General features: G+C 53.3%; 1 protein-coding gene across 1 annotated transcript in view; it reads right to left on the minus strand.

Moving 5' to 3' along the window:
• The window catches only part of DKK3 (dickkopf WNT signaling pathway inhibitor 3), a 48,018-nt gene that overhangs the window by 2,691 nt on the left and 27,807 nt on the right, over window positions 1–17,520 (minus strand). The window contains exons 4-5 of the mRNA XM_008580415.1: window positions 2,076–2,168; window positions 799–943 (exon numbers count right to left, since the gene is read on the minus strand). Of these exons, the coding sequence (XP_008578637.1) occupies window positions 799–943; window positions 2,076–2,168 (238 nt within the window). The remainder of the gene's footprint in view (window positions 1–798; window positions 944–2,075; window positions 2,169–17,520) is intronic.

Consider the following 17,520-nt stretch of genomic DNA (forward strand, 5'->3'; position numbering starts at 1 on the left):
GGTGGGCTGGGTTTTGAGGGCCAGAAAATCTGGAGAAATTACGAATGGAACAAAGGCAGTCCAGCCCCATGCACAGCACCAACAACGGCCTGGGGATGGCTCAGTGGGGAAACATGGGGCCAGTGAGATTCCCAAGTGGGCTGAGGAGTCGTGGAGAGAAGAGGAGGACGGGCATGTTGGAGCTGGATGAGGCCTTGTGCGTGGGACTGAGTCTGACAAAATGGGAGATGACAAGAGCCACGGCAGGTCCCAGAGGAGCCACACCCAGAAAGTCGCTCTTAGGAGAACTGCTGAGGCAGCAGGTACCGGGAGCACTAGTGGGGCTGGGGAGGCGGCTAAGGAGAATTTTTCAGGAGCACTGGTGGGAGTGGAGAGAGCCTGAGCAGACCTCTCTGGGAGGGCAGTAAGAAAGGAGATGGCAGGAGAAGGGGGCGATTCGCAGGGAGGAGGACCGGGCCAGGTGCTACCTTTGGGGCCTGGAGAGTAAGCACATGGGGGAGGGGTGGATGAATCCCACCCATCTGGGGGTGCTGCTCCTGCCCTGGGCTCCTGCATCCTGAAGGTATTTAACTTCTGGGAATTAACAGGTGAAAAAAGAAAGGAAGAAAGGGGGATGGTCCTCCCATGCCAGGCAGAGGTTGAGAAGCTGGGACACACTGAGTGACATTCAGGAGTCTGCCCAGGAGGCAGGACTCTGAAAAGGTGCAGTTGACATAGACATGGACATGGCCCCTGGAGTCACAGGCAGGTGGAGCTTGGGACAGGGTTTCCCCTGCACCCAGAGGGGAACCCACCTACCTCTCTGGAAGGCACAGCACAACCCAGGCTTGCAGTCCCTCTGGTTGTCGCAGATGGTCCCGTTGCCACCTCTGTTGGCCGTTTTGGTGCAGTGACCCCAGACACAGAGCTGGTCTTCACAGCACTCACTGTCCCGGGTGCAGAGCTGCAGAGGGGTGGGAAGGAATTAAGAGCCTGGCCAGCTCACGGACCTGGGAGCCTGGCTGATGGCCCAGCCTGAAGATGCCATGGGTGGGCTGACCCACACCCTCCCACCGTAGAGAGGAGAGCGAGGCCTACGTTGGTGGGGCTTTTATAGGAAGTCAGGGCGGAGAATGCTGGAGCTTGACTGGCAGGATGTGAGGGTCAGACACTGGAAAATGGCCACCTAGGGGGAGTCACGTACCTGAGTCTCTCTGTCCAGCTTAGGATTTTGCAAAGGACAGTAGGGTGTCCTTGTGGCTCCCCCATACATGGGCTTGTGCCTTTGTCCCTTTTAATTAGGTCCCTTGGTCGGGAAGGCAGGTAGCTCAAGGCCCCAAGATACAGGCAGCAGCATCAGAAACGCTGATTAAGTTAAGGCCCGAGCTGGGAGGGCACGTGGGGGCGAGGGCCTGGAGCCACTGAGAACAGCAATGAGAGGGCAGAGGCGCGGCGGTGGTGCTGGGCAAGGCAGGCGGGAAGGTACGACAGCGGCCACCTCACCAGGGATGGGGCCGGACCAGGCAATCAGAACCCCTTCATTTTCCAAACATATTATCATGCCATGCTACTGTCTTAACAAGAATAAAGGACAGCAGAAAGTCTGTGGGCCCACATGGGTTTGTCCCAAGTATCTGCTGGGTGCAGGGAAGAGTCTCCCTTGCCCTGGCTTCATGTTGCTCAGTGAAGCCTCCATCAGGGAAATGCTCCGCCTGTCCCGCCCCTCCCTCTGCCTCTGCCCTCTCTCGATGTGCAGGTTGGGAGAAAGACTGGGGGGCGGGCTGCAGGCCCAGAAGGAGAGCAGCTGCCCTGCTGCCTGCCTGGGGGCTGCAGGCTATCATCCCTAGGGGGAGGGACAGGTGTCGGGCTCCTTCTCTCTCCTCCCTCCTTTTCTCTGCTATTGATGAGGCAGACAGTGTAATCAGAAGTTATGGGGTGCGGGGAGGTGGCCGCAGGTCTACAGATGGCTTCCTGGTCACTCTGGAAGTCAGCCCCTCTTCCAGGAAGCCCAGCTGAGAACCTCTGGGGCCCCTGGCCTTCTTCCCAGGCCCCCGTGACCCTGCTGCTGCAGCCCCATGGCCCCTGGGCATAGTCACCGTCTGCTGGTCCCGGCACGGCTGGCAGGTGTACTGGAAGCTGGCAAACTGGCAGTACCTGCCAGGCCCGCAGTCCTCGTCAATGATGCACTCCTGGGGAGGGAAGGGGCACCTTCATCAATGAAAGGCAGAGCAGCTGACCCCAGTGCCCCGGAAGGACAAAGCCCTCTTCTCGTTCCCCAGTCTTGACCCCACAGGTCAGCATGGTCAGGAAAGGTCCCTGTTCGTTGCTCCTGAGCCCTGCCCAGCTAACTGCTCTTCAGCACCTCCATTCCCACTGGCTAGGCAGGGCCTCGCCTGCAGGTGCTCCTGCCTTCCCCAACCCCCCAGAGCCTGCAGGATGCCACACCCAAGTCACACAATCGCCATCTGTACACAGTCCTCCCCCACACAGCCAGCACAGGAGTGCAGCCTCAGGGCTGTTCTTCCACAAGGAGCAGATGGATTTAATAACAAGTGCTAATGCATTCCAGGCTGGCAGACTGTGCAGAAAGGGCTGGAGTTTGGCAGGGGCGGGGTGGAGGTTCACCCTGTTCCCAAGGCCCTGACCCGCCCACAGGGAGCTTTGCTCAGGGTCCTGGGTCTGAAGTCCCAGCTGTGAGGTAAGAGCAGGGGACTGGAATCCAGCCCTCCCCAGCCCAGCAACCGTCTCCTCTGGATTGCTGGCTCCACTCAGCTGGGGACATGGGGAGGAGAGGAAGGGTAGGGGATCTGTCTACCCTGGAGACATGAATTGCAGCAGAGAAGGGACATGGGAGAGGGCACTGTGGCCCTGCTGTGGTCACTGGTCAGAGCAGGGCTACTTCAGCTCCCAGACCTGCTGTGAGGCTCAGGCCTAGGAAGTGGCAGCTTTAAAGCGGGGAAAGGAGGGCTGGAGAAGAGGGCAAGTGGTGACAAGAACCCTTGCAGGGCCAGCACCGTGCCAGGCGTGACATTGGCCTTGCTCAGTGCCTCCTCCCAGCAGGCCGTGGGCAGGGATTGCCTTCCCCATGTTGCCAACCAGGCAACGAGGGCTCAGAGAGGCCAAAGAGTTTCCCCAAGATGACATGGCTAGTTTGGAGTAGAGAGACTCTTGCCACCACCAGCCCTTGAGCCAAGAGTGATCAGGGCTCCAGATCAGGCAGCCAGAGATGTAAAGACTCTCCTGAGGCCGGGTGTTCTGGGGCCCCAGCAAACCTTCCAAAAAGGGGCTGGGGAAGGGACATGCTACCCGCTCTGCTCCTGACCTACGGCATCCTCCGTACTGAAAGCAGGTGGGGAGCCTGAGCCAGAAAAGCCTGGATGGGCAGGCCTGGACCTCGGTGGCCAGGGCTGGTGCCCACCTCTGCTGTGTAAGCTAGTGCTAACGATGAGGACAGGGAAGACTGCAGACAGGGTCTTCCAGGGACCTGGGGTCCACGCATGCGTGTCAGCTGGGGTCGGCAGAGAGGCTGCAGGCTTGGCCTCTGCACAGCAGTGTTGTGGCCCCAGCCTGGCACACCTCAGGACATGGATCATGCTCTCCCAGCCAGGAAGACCATTAGGCCACTGGACACCACCTTCCTGCAGCCCCCTCTGAAGGATGGCAGGCAGGAGGTCAACATGAGAAGTCTGTGCTCTTGGCATGTACCAGTCATCACCATACACGTGTCTGGGGGCCAGCTCTGTGCTCACCTGGGGCTTCAGACGAGACAAAGTCTGACTCCCAGGAGAACTGAAAAGCAATTGAACTCTTTACTGTAAATTCTCCAAATATGTCAAAGGTGACGTGACACCCTGAAACATTACATAAAATGACTCTCTGCATGGCTCTCGGAGTCCTACCCATCTCAGCCAGCCCCTGCCACCCCCTTCCGCCAGCTCTGCCCGTGGCTTTCACCAACACTGTGCGGCGCTGGCGCTCAGCAAGCGTGCTCTCCCTCTCAAATGTGGGCGCTGACGCTTGTGTTCTGTTGCCATCTCAGCAACCCTAAAATGTCAGGTATGACACCATCACTGTTCTGGCCCGAGGCTCTGAGGGGGGACTGCTGCCCACATTAACGGGCTGAGTCAGAACGAGAGCCCATAGTGGCAAGAGAAGTCCACGAGGCTGTAAGTCAATCACAAGACACTCCCTGTCCCAGCCCACCACGCCCTCCTACGCACAGACTCAACCCAGGCAGTTGAGCGGAAGCTTCCTGACATTTCTTCCACAGCAGAACAGCAAGAAAATGGAGTGGGAGAAACGACATCTGGAAGGCGGGAAGGGCCTACAGGCATTGAATCCCTTCTCTGAATCTGGTCATATTTTTAGGCATAGGGGACACAAAGTGAATAGGAATAGGTCCCTGCCCTTAAAGAATTCATAATTCAATTGGAAAAGAATAGGGAAAAAGGCACCTCAGTAGAAAAGACAAAAAAAATTATCATAAGAAATTTTTTGGCCTTATCACATAGAAAAAGATGCTCAACCTCACCAGTAATCAAGAAAATGCAACTTAAAAGAGCAGAATACCATTTTTTACTTAGAATGGAAAAAAATTAAAAAGTTGATCATCTCCATGATAGGCAGAATAATGCCCCCCAAAGATGTCCACATCCTGTTCCCCAGAACCTGTGGGTATGTTACATTACATAGCAAGGGGAAATTCAGGTTGCAGCTGGAATTAGGTTGCTCATCAGGTGACTTGAAGATAGGGAGATTATCTTGGCTTATCCAGGTACATGAGTGTAATCATAAGGGACTTTAAAAAAGGAAAAAGGAGACAGAAGAAGATTCAGTGTTAGAATGATGCCACATGAGATGTCACCGAGACTCCACCAGCCATTGCTAGTTTTGAAGATGGAAGGGGCCATGGGCCACGGAACAGAATCTCTCCTACAGCCTCCCGAAAAAAGTGCAGCCCTACCCACACCTGGATTTTAGCCCAGTGACACTCATGTCAGACTTCTGACCTACAGAACTGATAATAAATTTGTGTTGTTTTAACCTACTAAGTCTGTGGTAATCTGTTACAGCATCAATAGAAAACTAATATAATACGCAATGTTGATTTGAGGAAATGAGCATTGCTGGATGCTGTGGGTCATTTAAAATTGAATTGGATTTTTACACAGGCAATTCATCAGCATCTACCAAAAAGTTAAATGCATATGTCGTTTGAAATTTCCCTTCCAGATGACCATCCTCAGAAACACTTGCCCATATGTGCAAATATCTGAGTACAAGGATGTTTAAGACTACACTATTATATTATTTGTAATCCAGAAATAACAGAAATGCCCAGCAAGAGGGAACTGATTAAATTACTGTAGTCATTTCATGAGGAAATGCCTCCATGCAGACATTAAAAAAAAATGAAGAATTTCTTTGCGTAGTGATTCCTATAATACATCAGTAAGTAAAACGAGCAAGCATTAGAACCATATAGTCCCACTTTTGTAAAGCAGAATACCATCACATACATGCCAGCACCCAGCACTGTGCCTGGCACACGGTGGGCACGCAATAGATATGCACTGGATGGATGAAACCACTTGCATGTTACTGTGCAAACAAACTAACAAAATGCTGATTGTTAGCAATGATTTGGGAACCAAAGCAGAAAACACATACATTCCATTAATTTGGCTTCTCATTCCCCAAACTTGGAATTTTCACTATACATTTCCTCTGTCAAATATTTAATTAAAAAATATGAGCTAGGACCCTTCTAGCATGCATCCCTGTGAGACCCTGCTGTTCACCATTCCCCATCAAGAAGAGTGCACATTCACTTTAGGAATATCTTCCTTTCCCTAAACGTGCTCCTATGCATGAAAGAGCATTTCCTGCAAAGCCACAGTGAAGAAATGAATTATTTTTCTAAGTATGGAAAAATGTTTTGGAATGAAACCTTACCAAAGACCTTTAAAAAATCTGAACACACTAAAGCTATGGTTTCCCTGCTGACGTGTTTTTGCCACATCCAAGAGCTCCGGACAGTTAGTTCCGCACATCAGCCCCGCAGGAAAGCTCGGTGCTTTTGTTATAATAGAGCCCACCAGCTCGTCTGGTGTGGACGTGTGACCATCATCCCCAGCACACCCTAGAAATGCTTTTTAAGAATGGTGATAGTACTAGAACTCTGGGACTCTAGGGTGCACAAACTGAATCCTGGTTTTGCCACTTAATGGCCATGTGACCTTGGGCTGCTGATTCAACTTCTGTTAAAAATGAAGAAGATGGCAAGAGCTATTTTGCAGGGCTGCTGTGTTGAGTTGGTGCCCTGTGGATTGTGGCCACAGCAATAGTGGCTACACATCAGATGCATACATGTGCGTCTCCACCCATCCAATGCCCGAATCCCCATGGCGCACCCCTGCCAGGGGACCAGCTTGTCAGCAGAAAGACACATCTAGAACAACAGGGCCTGATGTTTCCACCATCAACTCTACATCTCTGTGCCTGTCAATACTTGGGGATTGAACACCATGTCCTGACTTATCTACATCCACAGGGTATCAGGTAGGTGGGCTGTAGGAAAGTCCTGGGGCAGAGTGGCCTCTCATACAAAGACCAGGCTTTCCATACAGTGAGGTTGTCCTGAGGACCCCTGAGCAGTAGGGGCAGGACTGGTGCTGGTGCTGGAGACCTGAGGAAGAAGTCAGGTCCTCCAACCTTAGCAGACCTGAGTGGGTAGGAGGGGAGGGCATGGGTTGGTGCCCCACCCCAAGCACAGCCAGACCCGGAAGTGAGAAATCCTGATTTTTATTCTTTTCAGTAATTCCAATTTCTCTTACCTGTGCTCCAGGGTTATGTCCACATTTTGGCCAATGTTTTAAAGTGGCCTCAGCACCCACCTGGGCCCAGGATGGTTGAGGAGCTGAGATCTGCAGTGAGAGGCCTGGGGGAGTGGGGCTCTGTGGCTTCCCCATCTACAGGCTGCAGGGGATTTGTGCAAGGGGTCTTGTCATATGGAGTGGCTGGAGGAGGGACTCCATTCTACTCCAAGGCTACCCTGAAGATGCACACCGAGGGTAGGATGCAGGGTCTTTGCCGAGCACTGCGGAGCATGAGGGAAGGGACACCCCATGGAGCTCCTGCCCTTCAGAGGCTGTTACACGATCCTTCGTGTCTTGACAAGGAGCCCTGCACGGCAGGCCACTAATGACCAGCCCTCAGCACAAACTCTCTCTAATCCCCTCAACATGGTTCTCATTATCCCCACTTTACAGCCGTGGAAACTGAGACTTAAGGCAAAGGATCACCCAGAGTCACCCAGGTCATCAGAGCTGGAGGCGGAAGCCCCTACAGACGGGCTCTTTCCATTTCCTCCTGGAAATACCATCATGTCTCTCCCCCTTCAGTGCCAAACAGCCTCCTCTCCCCCAGTCACAGCTTAGCAGAGCCTGCGTGAGACATGCCTGGGCCACACACATCCCCAGAGATGGAGGCAGGACTTGTGGTCGACACTGTGACTATCAGGGCCTAATGTCACCGTGACTGAATGACAAAAGCCAGCACTTGGGCTGCAAGGCTCCTCTGCAGTCCTGGCCACTCCCTGTCTGTCCCCACTCTTCCCTCCCATCCCAGTGGGGAAGTCTGATGACCAGCGCAGAAGCCGGCCGTCAGGACAGCAGCCATGCAGAGGAAGGCTGCTTGTCGTCTGCGGAGGGAGCTATATTTAGAAGGTGCAGAAGCTGGCAGGAGGTGGGGCTGACAAGGAACACGGCACAGACTTGGCGGGGATGCTGGGCCTGGACTCTGCTTGGTGCTTCCGCACGTCGTGACATAGTGGAAAATAGCAAAGGAGCTGTTCTGTGTTTATCAGAGGAGAGAGGCTCCTGGGAAGCAGAGGCTGGAAGTCGGCAGGAAGGCGACAAGGGACAGCAAGCAAATTGGGCAAAGCTTCCCCAGGTGCCTGGGGCCCAGGGGCATATGGCTTCGTAGGACCCTCCTGCTGCTGCAGCCTGGTTCTCACAGTGGCAGGGGCACTTGGTTTTCTCACACTCCTCAGGAATCCCAGATGTCCTGTTCTGGTGAGGACCAAAGGAGGAGACCACCCAGGATGGACCCCCTGGGGGGCAGCAGCCTCCCCGCTCTCCCCGCAGGGCCATGGCTCGGGAGAGAACATCGTGGGGGCCACCTGCAGGTGGACTGCAGGGCTGGGGGCCTCCACCAACCACAGCTCACTGGCCCTCCGAGCTCTGCGCAATGCAGCTGGAGGGGAAGAGGGCAGGAGCGGACATTCAGAGAGCACCTACTGTTTGCCTGCACAGGCTGCAGGCTGCGATTGCTCTCTGTGAGGTCAGGCACTGAAGCTACCCTGTGAGGTCAGGCACTGTCTTAGTCTGTTTGTGCCGCTGTAACAGAGTAACTGAGACTGGATAATTAATAATGAACAGAAGAAATGTACTGGCTCATGGTTCTGGAGGCTGGGAAGGCCAAGATTAAGAGACAGGCACCTGGAGAGGGCCTTCTGGCTGGGCCATCCCATGGCGGAAGGTGAAGGGCAAGAGAAGGCAAGAGAAAACGGGGACAAGCTTGCCTTTTTAAAACAAAACCCACTCCTGCAATAATGGTACAACCTTATCACTACTTACAGGTCCCACCTCTTAATGCTGTGACAGTGGTAATTAAATTTCATCATGAGTGTTGGAGGGACATTCAAACCGTAGCAGTCACTGCCTCGTATTCCCCCAGCACGTGCTTGGCAATGTTGCCATTCACAGAAAGAATAAAAGAAAGTGAACAGACGAACAGATGAACCACCATTGGTCAATCTCCATTTTGCAGATGAAGAAACTGAGCCTCAGAGCCCAAGCTAAGATTTAAACGCAAATCCATTAAATCCCCAAATGCTCACTCTTTCTACTGCACCCTGTGGCCTCCAAATGCCCAATTATGGACCTGTGTCCCACAAAATTCCTATGTTGCCCCTAATACTTCAGAACATGACTTATTTGGAGACAGGGTTATTGCGGATACAATTAGTTAAGAAGAGGGCATCAGGGTGGGCCCCAATGCAACACGGCTGCTGTCCTTGTGAAAAGGGGACATTTGGACACAGACACGTGTAGAGGGAAGAAGGTGTGAGGCCTGGAGGATGTTGAACCACAGAGACCCGGACAGGGTTTCCTGGCTGAGCCCATCAACAGGAGGTCCCAGGTTCCAGCACCACAGCCCCACACAAACTCTGGTCACTCGAGCTCTGGGTGGGGCACCTTGTCTGTCAATGGCCATTTCCTGGCTCCAGGGGTGGGGTGGGAGTGCCAGGTCCTGAATGCTCCCAGGATCAGCAGGTGGTACAATATGCGAGATGAACCAATGTCCCCTCCCAGACGTGGGACTGTTCCCAGACCCCCTGGGCTGGGAGGCAGCTTGGCCCCAGGCACCCTCCTGAGTAGAGATGGTCCCACAGAGAAGAGCAGGCTATAGGGGTGAGTGACCAAGGCCTGATTCACCCAGGACTGGGGGTCTTCTGGGATGCAGGCCTTGCACTGCCAACACCAGGAGAGCGGGCACAGCCCCCACTTTCCCACTGGGCCCCCACACTTCCCTCATTGCCACACTGCTTGGCTGCATGGGGGTGAGATACAGGCTTTGGGGCCCATGCCTGGGTTTGAATATGGGTTCACTTAGAGCTGAGTGATTTTGGGCAAATCACTGAGCCTCTCTGTGCCTTGGTTTATCTGTAAAATGGGGAATCTCATTGAGGCTTAAAGAGATAACATGCATATTAGGCCTCATGGCTAGCTTGACATCAGCACAGCCATGTTAAGCAACTTTCCACCCTCCTCCCCCTCCCCTTTCCCTTCTCTGCTCTGGGAACTGGTCAGAGAAATTCCTCTCCTGGGATGGGGTAAACATGACCGTTATCATCAAAAGAATATCTTGGGGACTGTGGTAGCAGACTTTGGGCTGGGCTGAGAGGAATGCTTTGTACTGACATAGTGGTGACACTAATCAAAAGCCTATGCCCTAACTGACCAGATGTTAGTGGACTATTAGGGCTGCGTCACCTTGCATACCACTGATTTTGCAATTGCCCATTACTCTGCCAGAACCCTCCCTCAAAGTAATATAAAACCCCTGCTTTCCTTTGTTCGGGGGAGCTGATCCAACCTGGTCTCCCCTCCACGTTGGTGGAATAAAGCTTCTTGGTGGAAACGGCACCTGGCTCAGGTCTCTCTCTCTCTCTCTCCTTTTCCTCCATCTTGCAGAACCTAACAATGCACATGGGGTTTGGTGGCCTCCAGCCACTTAACCCCTAGACCACATCTCCATCTGCAGAGCTTAACTCATGGCAGGAGCTCAAGGATGGCCTTGGAAAGGAAGACTCAGCAACTGCCTGAGCTTAAGTTTGGGCCACTGGATCTCATTCTGCTAATAAATACTTTTTCTACTGAAAAGGCCCTGAACATCAGGCTTGAGCCGGGCCTCTCACCCCTCACCACAAGACACCTCCTGCTGCACCCCGGAGGCCTCTGCTGTTGAGGGGGAGACAAAAGGGAGGAGAACAGCTGCACAGAACTACAGGAGGGCCTGGGGCTGGCCAACTACCAAGCAGGACAAGCAGGCATGCAAGGGGCAGGAAAAATAAACACAGGCCAATCACCCCTGTGGTTGAGGACCCTGGGCACCCATCACCTCATCTCACCCTCTTGCAAGAGAAGCCCCATTGTACAGACAAGGAAGCCAAGGCAGTGAGATGAAGTCACTGGCCAAGGTCATGGGTGGCAAGAAGTGGCAGGGCCACCCTCAAGCTAAGTTCCACTGGACCCCAACCCGGTATTCTAGGAGATAAAGGCAGACCCTGGGAGCAGATGGGCCAGGTCAGGGGCCCAGGTGGGGACAGGAGATCTCAGGTGAGGCAGGAGGGAGCTCTGTTGTTCTCAGGGAGGCAGGGCTGCCAGCTCCACCTGCTGCAGGAGGGCAGGGTCCATGAGGCAGGCCCAGGTACAAGGTGAACAGAGGGTTAGGAAAGGCACCCAAGAGAGAGTGGCAGTTGGTCTCCCCTTTATTCTATGGGATTTTTAAGATGGTCCCCATTCCTGGGAGTCATTTTTTGACCTTAAAACCAAGCCAATCACAGGAGTCTGTAAACCATACATTTGTCTTGCACACAGCAGGGCACCTCCAGTCTTCCCTGGACACTGCACTGGAAACTTCATGCCAGTTCAAGGCGGTGGGAGCTCCAAACCTCACCAAGGTTCTGATTCTGGCCTGACCCATGCTGCAGAGACTGTCCTGTGGAAAATCCAGGCGGGAGCCAGGAGCCAACACCAGCTATTATTATCCTAAGTGCCAGCATCCGCAAAAGCCTGGGTTGCCTGGAGCTGCTCCTGCCAACTCTTTCTTCCCCAAGTCACACAGAGCAAGAAAGAGGAAAATGCACCCCCCAGCTGGGCTCGGCACACCAAGGTATGGAGAACGCCTGCTCCCAAACCTTCAGTGCCTGATCACTTGGGATATAGTCTCGAAGTTCTCTCTCTCCTCTTATCCATGCTCCTCCCCTCCCAGGATATACAGCCCCAGACCTGGGCCCCTCTGGGACCTCCTGTCTGCAGCACCCCCAGGGAGACCTTTATACCCACAAGTCTTCAGGAATGGAGAAAAGCTTGTCCTAGCTCCAGGGATCCTGTCCCACTGCCAGGCCACAGAGCCAGCCCCACACTCACAGAACTTCCAGCACATTCTTTTAGCCTGAGTGGTGTTTCCTCTGGAGAACTTAAACCCACATTTAATTCCAAAGGAAACTACTTCTTCATGTTCCCGAGTTGTCTCTAATTGATTGAGCGCCTGCCACCCGCCTGGGTTAGAAGCAGTGGAGACAGCGCTCTCTATCCCCATCCCCAACACTTTTCCAGGGCCTGTGGGTCTGCACAGCCCCACTCTCCATTCCAAAGGCACACAGTGGGGGTAAACCACCAGGCCTCTCCTGGGTCCGTCCTTCCCCAAACACCCAGGACACAGGTAGCACTCCCTGTGCAGAAGACCAGGAGCCTGACAGAAACCTCGGGTCAAAAGCACCAACGGTGTTACAGTGTCCTGTCCTGCAGCACTCGCAGGCCTCCCAGTATAAGGAAGGACCCAGTCCTGTCATCCCCCCAACATCTCTTTGTTCAGGGTTGAATGATACCCCTTTGTTTTGGAGCCTCAAAGTAGAATTGCCTGATTTAGCAAATAAAAATACAGGATGCCCAGTGAAATTTGTATCTTAGATGCACAAGAAATAGTATTTTAGTATAGTATTCTCCAGTTACTGCATGGTACAGACTAATACTAAAAATTATTTTAGTCTTGTATAGGGCATCTTGTATATTATCTGTTAACTCGATCAACAGGCAAAGAGTCAACAGGTGTGTTTCTTGGAGGAGCAAGTGAGGTTGGCTTGGGCAGGAGAAGGACGAGGAGAGACCAGTGGCCGTGGGAAAAGGGGTGGCCTCAAAGACATCCAGGAAGGCAAGCCAGCACGCACATCGGGGAGCCTGCTCCTGACCTTGGGCCCTCAGCTAGCAGCAGAAGACACAGAATGGCCACCCCTCTGTCACCCCAGATTCTGGCCTGCAGTCCAGGGGCTCTGTGTGCCGGTGCAGCTTTTTCTTGAAGAAAAGGCTTCTGGATTCTGTCTGATGACAGTAATTGTAGTGAAGCCATCACAGCCATAACACCCAGAACATACCATGTTTCCTACGTGCCAGAGACGTCCTGCGCCTTAAGCATTAATTAATGTAATCTTCAAAACAATCCATTGAGAGAAGTACTGTTATTATTCCTGTTTCACAGACGAGGAAACAGAGGCACAGAGAGGCTAAGTCACTTGCGCAAAGTCACAGAGCTAGTGAGAGGTGGAGCTCAGATGTGAACCCAGACCAGCTGGCTTTTACACTAGGTCAGACAGCAAGTGGGGGCCAGGGCCCAGAAAAATGTCCCAATCTGAATGTCCCATGTGGCCTTGCCCCTCCCACCCAGCCCTGCCCTCTACCCATGAGCCTTGCCCTGTGGGGTAAAAGAGCAGCAACAGGGATGGGGGGCAGAATTCCACATACACGGAAAGGCACAAATTGTGAAGGTGAGAACCCCGACTTCCACCAGCTGCTCCAGCCACCTCCCACCCATCCGCTCAGGGGTGCGGTCCTCCCCGCCTGTGCTCCTGCACACACAAGGAGCCCTACCACCCTCCCCCCATGTCAGGAGACTGGAAGCTGGGCCGGCTGGGCCTTGTCAGGAGCAGCCCCTCTCAGCTATTGCTATTCCTGTTCAGGATGCACAGGCCTTTTGGCTGCTGGAAGCCCTGCAGGGCCTAAGTGCCTGGATATGGCCCAGGAGGGCCATGCCCAGGTTGATCTAAAGTCCTTCATGTGTGACTCTGGAAGAAACGCTTCTGGTAACAGGCAGAGCACCAAGTTCTTGTAGGTTCCCAGGAACTGAATCCGGACCTGGATCCCAGGAGAAGATGCCAAATGCCAGAAAGAAACAGAGCCTGCCTCACTCCTTTCCAACCCTGCCCTCCGCGAGGTCTCCATTCCTGCCCAATCCTGCGAGGGCTGGGCACTTGGAGGGAGGGTCACTGGTGGTTTGGGGCTCACTCTCACACTTGGACTAAGAGTGGGGTTTCCTCCCAGGCAGGGAAGGGCTGGTCCCCACTTCCCCAGCAAGGTCACACTTCACTCTCAGTACAGTGTGGCAGCAGAGAGGCTGGACTCCAGCCACCAATCCCTCCCCATCCCCCCAGGCTCCTCACTGTAGCCCGAGTTATCTTCCCAAATATGAACCGCATTATGCACATCCCTGACCATAATTGTTCTGAAGGCTGATACAGCAGCGTGCCCTCGAGAAGGCTGAGGGTTGGGATAATCCAATCAACACATAATCAGAGGAGACAGCCCGTCTTCCAGGCCCTGGGAACAGTCAGACTGCATCTGTGATACTGGCATAATAAAGTAATGTGACAAGGAGGGAGTGAGTAAAAAAACAGGCATGTCTTCCAGTGACCAGGGATGGGGGGCATAGAGTTCCATCACTGGGGAGCTCTCTGCTCTGACTGCACCAGACAGCACCTGGAACCCATGAACTGCCCCTCAACAATACTGACCTCTCTTGGCTTTAATTCTGACTCACCCAGCAACCTTCAGACAACCAACCTTGCTCCCCCAGGACCTTGGCACCAGATAAGGGTATCCTGGATGGTGTCCCAATATTCCTGCCAGTGCAAAGAGATAGCCCCCCACCCCTGCAAATTAATAACCTGGCTGTTTGGTTTATACATTACTGAGGTCTGAATTCAGTTAGCAAGAGGGCTGAGAATGTCCATTCTCTGGATCTGCAGGGCTCAAGAGTCCTGGACTCTAGCAAATTCACCCAGGTTGTGAGTCCTCGTAAAACTTTCATCCTGAGGATGCCCTACCTTGCAACTGACTTTCTTTCCACCTTCTCCACCAACCATGACCTGGAGTCCAAACTCCGCACGGCATACAGAACTCACAGTGCTCAGTTCCCAGGCTGCTTTCCAGCCTGATTTTCTGACCTCCCCAAGACCCAGATTTTGGCCCATGCTTCTAGAATGCCCTTCTGTCCCTTGTCTGCCAATTCATCTTGAAGGAGCAGCGCAAATGTCTCCTCCTCAGTGAAGCCTGACCTGTCTCTCCCCACTGGGCAGCCTGTACTTTTCTCCTGGTGCCCCCCAGCCCTCACTGTCCACCCAGTGAGAGCTGGATGAAGAGAGTAAGTTGAGCCTTAAAGGTCCAAGAAGTGCATATAAGACTTGCCAAGACTCACACTGGGAAAACCAGCATTCATGTTGGCGGGCTGTGAGATGACCCTGTCCAGCAGCAGTCAAGGTGACCAGTGGTTGGTAGGTCATTAGCGTTTTCAGAGAACCCAAGGCAGGAAGTGCCTCAGTCCCCAAAGCCCCTGAAACCTTCACTTGAATCACTGGCCTCTTCACTCAGAGCACTTATGGTATCTTGGGACCCAGTGATTGTTTCCAGAACGAGGAAGTAGGAGGGGCCTGGAAGGGCAGTGTGCCCACCCCCGAACCATTCCATCCCCACCTCAGGAGGGCACTCAGGCTTTAGTGCCTCACTTTTAATGAGCTGAATGTGGAGGAAGTGAGGCTGCATGGCTTTCTTCTGGTTCTTTCCCTCTCAGATGCTGGCCTGTGGGACTGTGGGCACAACTGACTCCATCTTAGGTCCTCACCACTTGTTATGTCTTCGTGGGAGCTTTGCCCATAAAGTTGTGCAGCAATTAGGGGAAAGGTAGTTACAACAGCTGATAGGAACAACCCACTGACTGAGAAGAAGGAAATATTAAGTACTGGTGTGACAATATGCATCCACTTTGGAACTAGGAACGTTAAGCTTGTTTACATGTGCCTATGTAAGTCTGAGCTCAGCCCTGAGATAGCGCAGAGAGAAGCTTGGCATATGCTTTTGAGTCACGTCTGCCTGACTCATTACTCTGTAAATAAGTTACCCTGTAATAAAGTTCTTTGCTTTGTCACAGGAATGGCCCACTTCATTGTTCAGCCTCGAGATACCTTTCCAGTTAAGAGGACAGTCTGCCCTTGGTCCACCTTCAAACACTTGCCCTTTGAACCAAGCCACCACGATGTGAACAAATCCAGGCTATGTGCAGAGGCCAAGGTGGTAGCAACAGCCAAGGTCCGAGGCAACAGCCAGAAGCATGAGTGAAAACAGCCTTTAGATGACTCCAGCCTCAGCCATTGAGTCGTCCTGACTTCAAGTCTGAGGTCTCAGACGTTGCGGAGCAGAGACAAACCATCCCCCCTGTACCTTGCCCAAATTCCTAATCCACAAAATCCAGGAGTATAATAAATGGTTGTTGTGTACCACTAAGTCTGGGGGTGACAGACAAGTGGGACAGTGCATCCAAACTCTCCCTCTGCCTTGCCAATCTTCCCACTTGGCACTTTGAAGGGGATGGCCTCAGGCTCAGCAGGTACTGCCAGTGCCCGTTGGGGCAGGGGGCCTCTGTCCCTGCAGGTAGGCTAGCTAGAAGCATAACCACGGTGGGCTTTGTGCCCTCAGCAACCTCAGACAGTCATTTAGAGAGAGGAGGCCAGTCTCCACTTCCCTCTGCTTGGTCACTTTATAGCTCAGTGGCTGATTTCACGAGCTTTTTCATCTCCACTTTGATGCTCTCTGGCCTTGACTAGGCTATGGCCTCCTTGGCCTCTTGGCTACTCTCCATGCCAGACAGGTTTGGTGCTATTTTCCTCGTCTTAGCAACCTCCCTCACTGTTCACGGGACGGGCAGAGCCAGCGCTCCTATGAACCTGAGTGGTTTTTCATCAAGTATCAGCCCTTGCTGAGGTCCGGGTCTCTGGGTCGGCTGCTGGAGGTGCTCCCTGTGTTCCTGGTTGGTCTCTAGGAAGAGATCACCCCCCATCCCAGCCTTGACCCCCAGGTGCTGGAAGTCCATGGTGGGGATATTCATGAATGCTTTCTTTTCAAATAAGGATTCTGGGCAACAAACAATGGGCCTCAGAGCCACATCTGGGGAGTGATGTGGACCCTCCAAGGTTGTCATGAGTCTCAGGAGTCATGAGTGCCCTTGACCACAACGTGTCAGGGCTGTGGTGACAGCCCTCCTAGAGGGAGACCCAGGAGGAGACACATCAGGGAATTGTGACAAGCCCTCCTGTGAGATGATGTGTCCTCCTGGGAGAGAAAGGCCTGGGGTGTCATGCTAGGTGTCCCTGGAGTTGCTCCAGGAAGTCACAGCAGGAAAGTCTCCAACATGCTTCCACGTGGCACTGATCTGAAGGGCTGCATTTGCCTGACCCCTTCTGGCACTCAACCCCAGGCAAGTCTCCACAACCTTCCTGTTCCTCCTCTTCCGGTTCAGGGGTGAAAAAGCTGTCTGGCTCACATCTTCATCCACATTTGCATCCCCTCACCTCCAGTACTGCAGGCCTCAGCCACTTTTGGCAACACTTACACCCAAAATTGGAGGTCCCCTCAGTGCTCGCATCTGCCCCAGACAATGTGCAGCCTTGGAGGGCAGCAGAGCCATTGCCACGGCTGCAGTGTCCTGGGTCACAGGTCAGGATGATTCTCTGACATGACTATGGTGGGTGGGGTCCAGTCAGGGCCTCCAGCTTTGTGTGTCCTCCCTCAAAAAACTCCTTACACTAACGAAACCAACTTTCTTTCAAACACAGCAGTTGACCGGATTAAGCCTAGTCACACCCGCAGTGTTTACCTGCACCTGGCTAAGCCTGGTGCTGTTCACAGGACCAGCTGTGTGACTCCTTCATCCGCTCAGGGGAAGAGTAAGGGAGGGGTGGGGATGAAGATGAGGAATAGGGTGGGTGTCAGGGACCCGGATTAAGCCTAGTCACACCCGCAGTGTTTACCTGCACCTGGCTAAGCCTGGTGCTGTTCACAGGACCAGCTGTGTGACTCCTTCATCCACTCAGGGGAAGAGTAAGGGAGGGGTGGGGATGAAGATGAGGAATAGGGTGGGTGTCAGGGA

The sequence above is a fragment of the Galeopterus variegatus genome, unplaced genomic scaffold (genome assembly GCF_000696425.1).
Source record: "Galeopterus variegatus unplaced genomic scaffold, G_variegatus-3.0.2 Scaffold2083, whole genome shotgun sequence".
In the NCBI taxonomy this organism is placed as follows: Eukaryota; Metazoa; Chordata; class Mammalia; order Dermoptera; family Cynocephalidae; genus Galeopterus; species Galeopterus variegatus.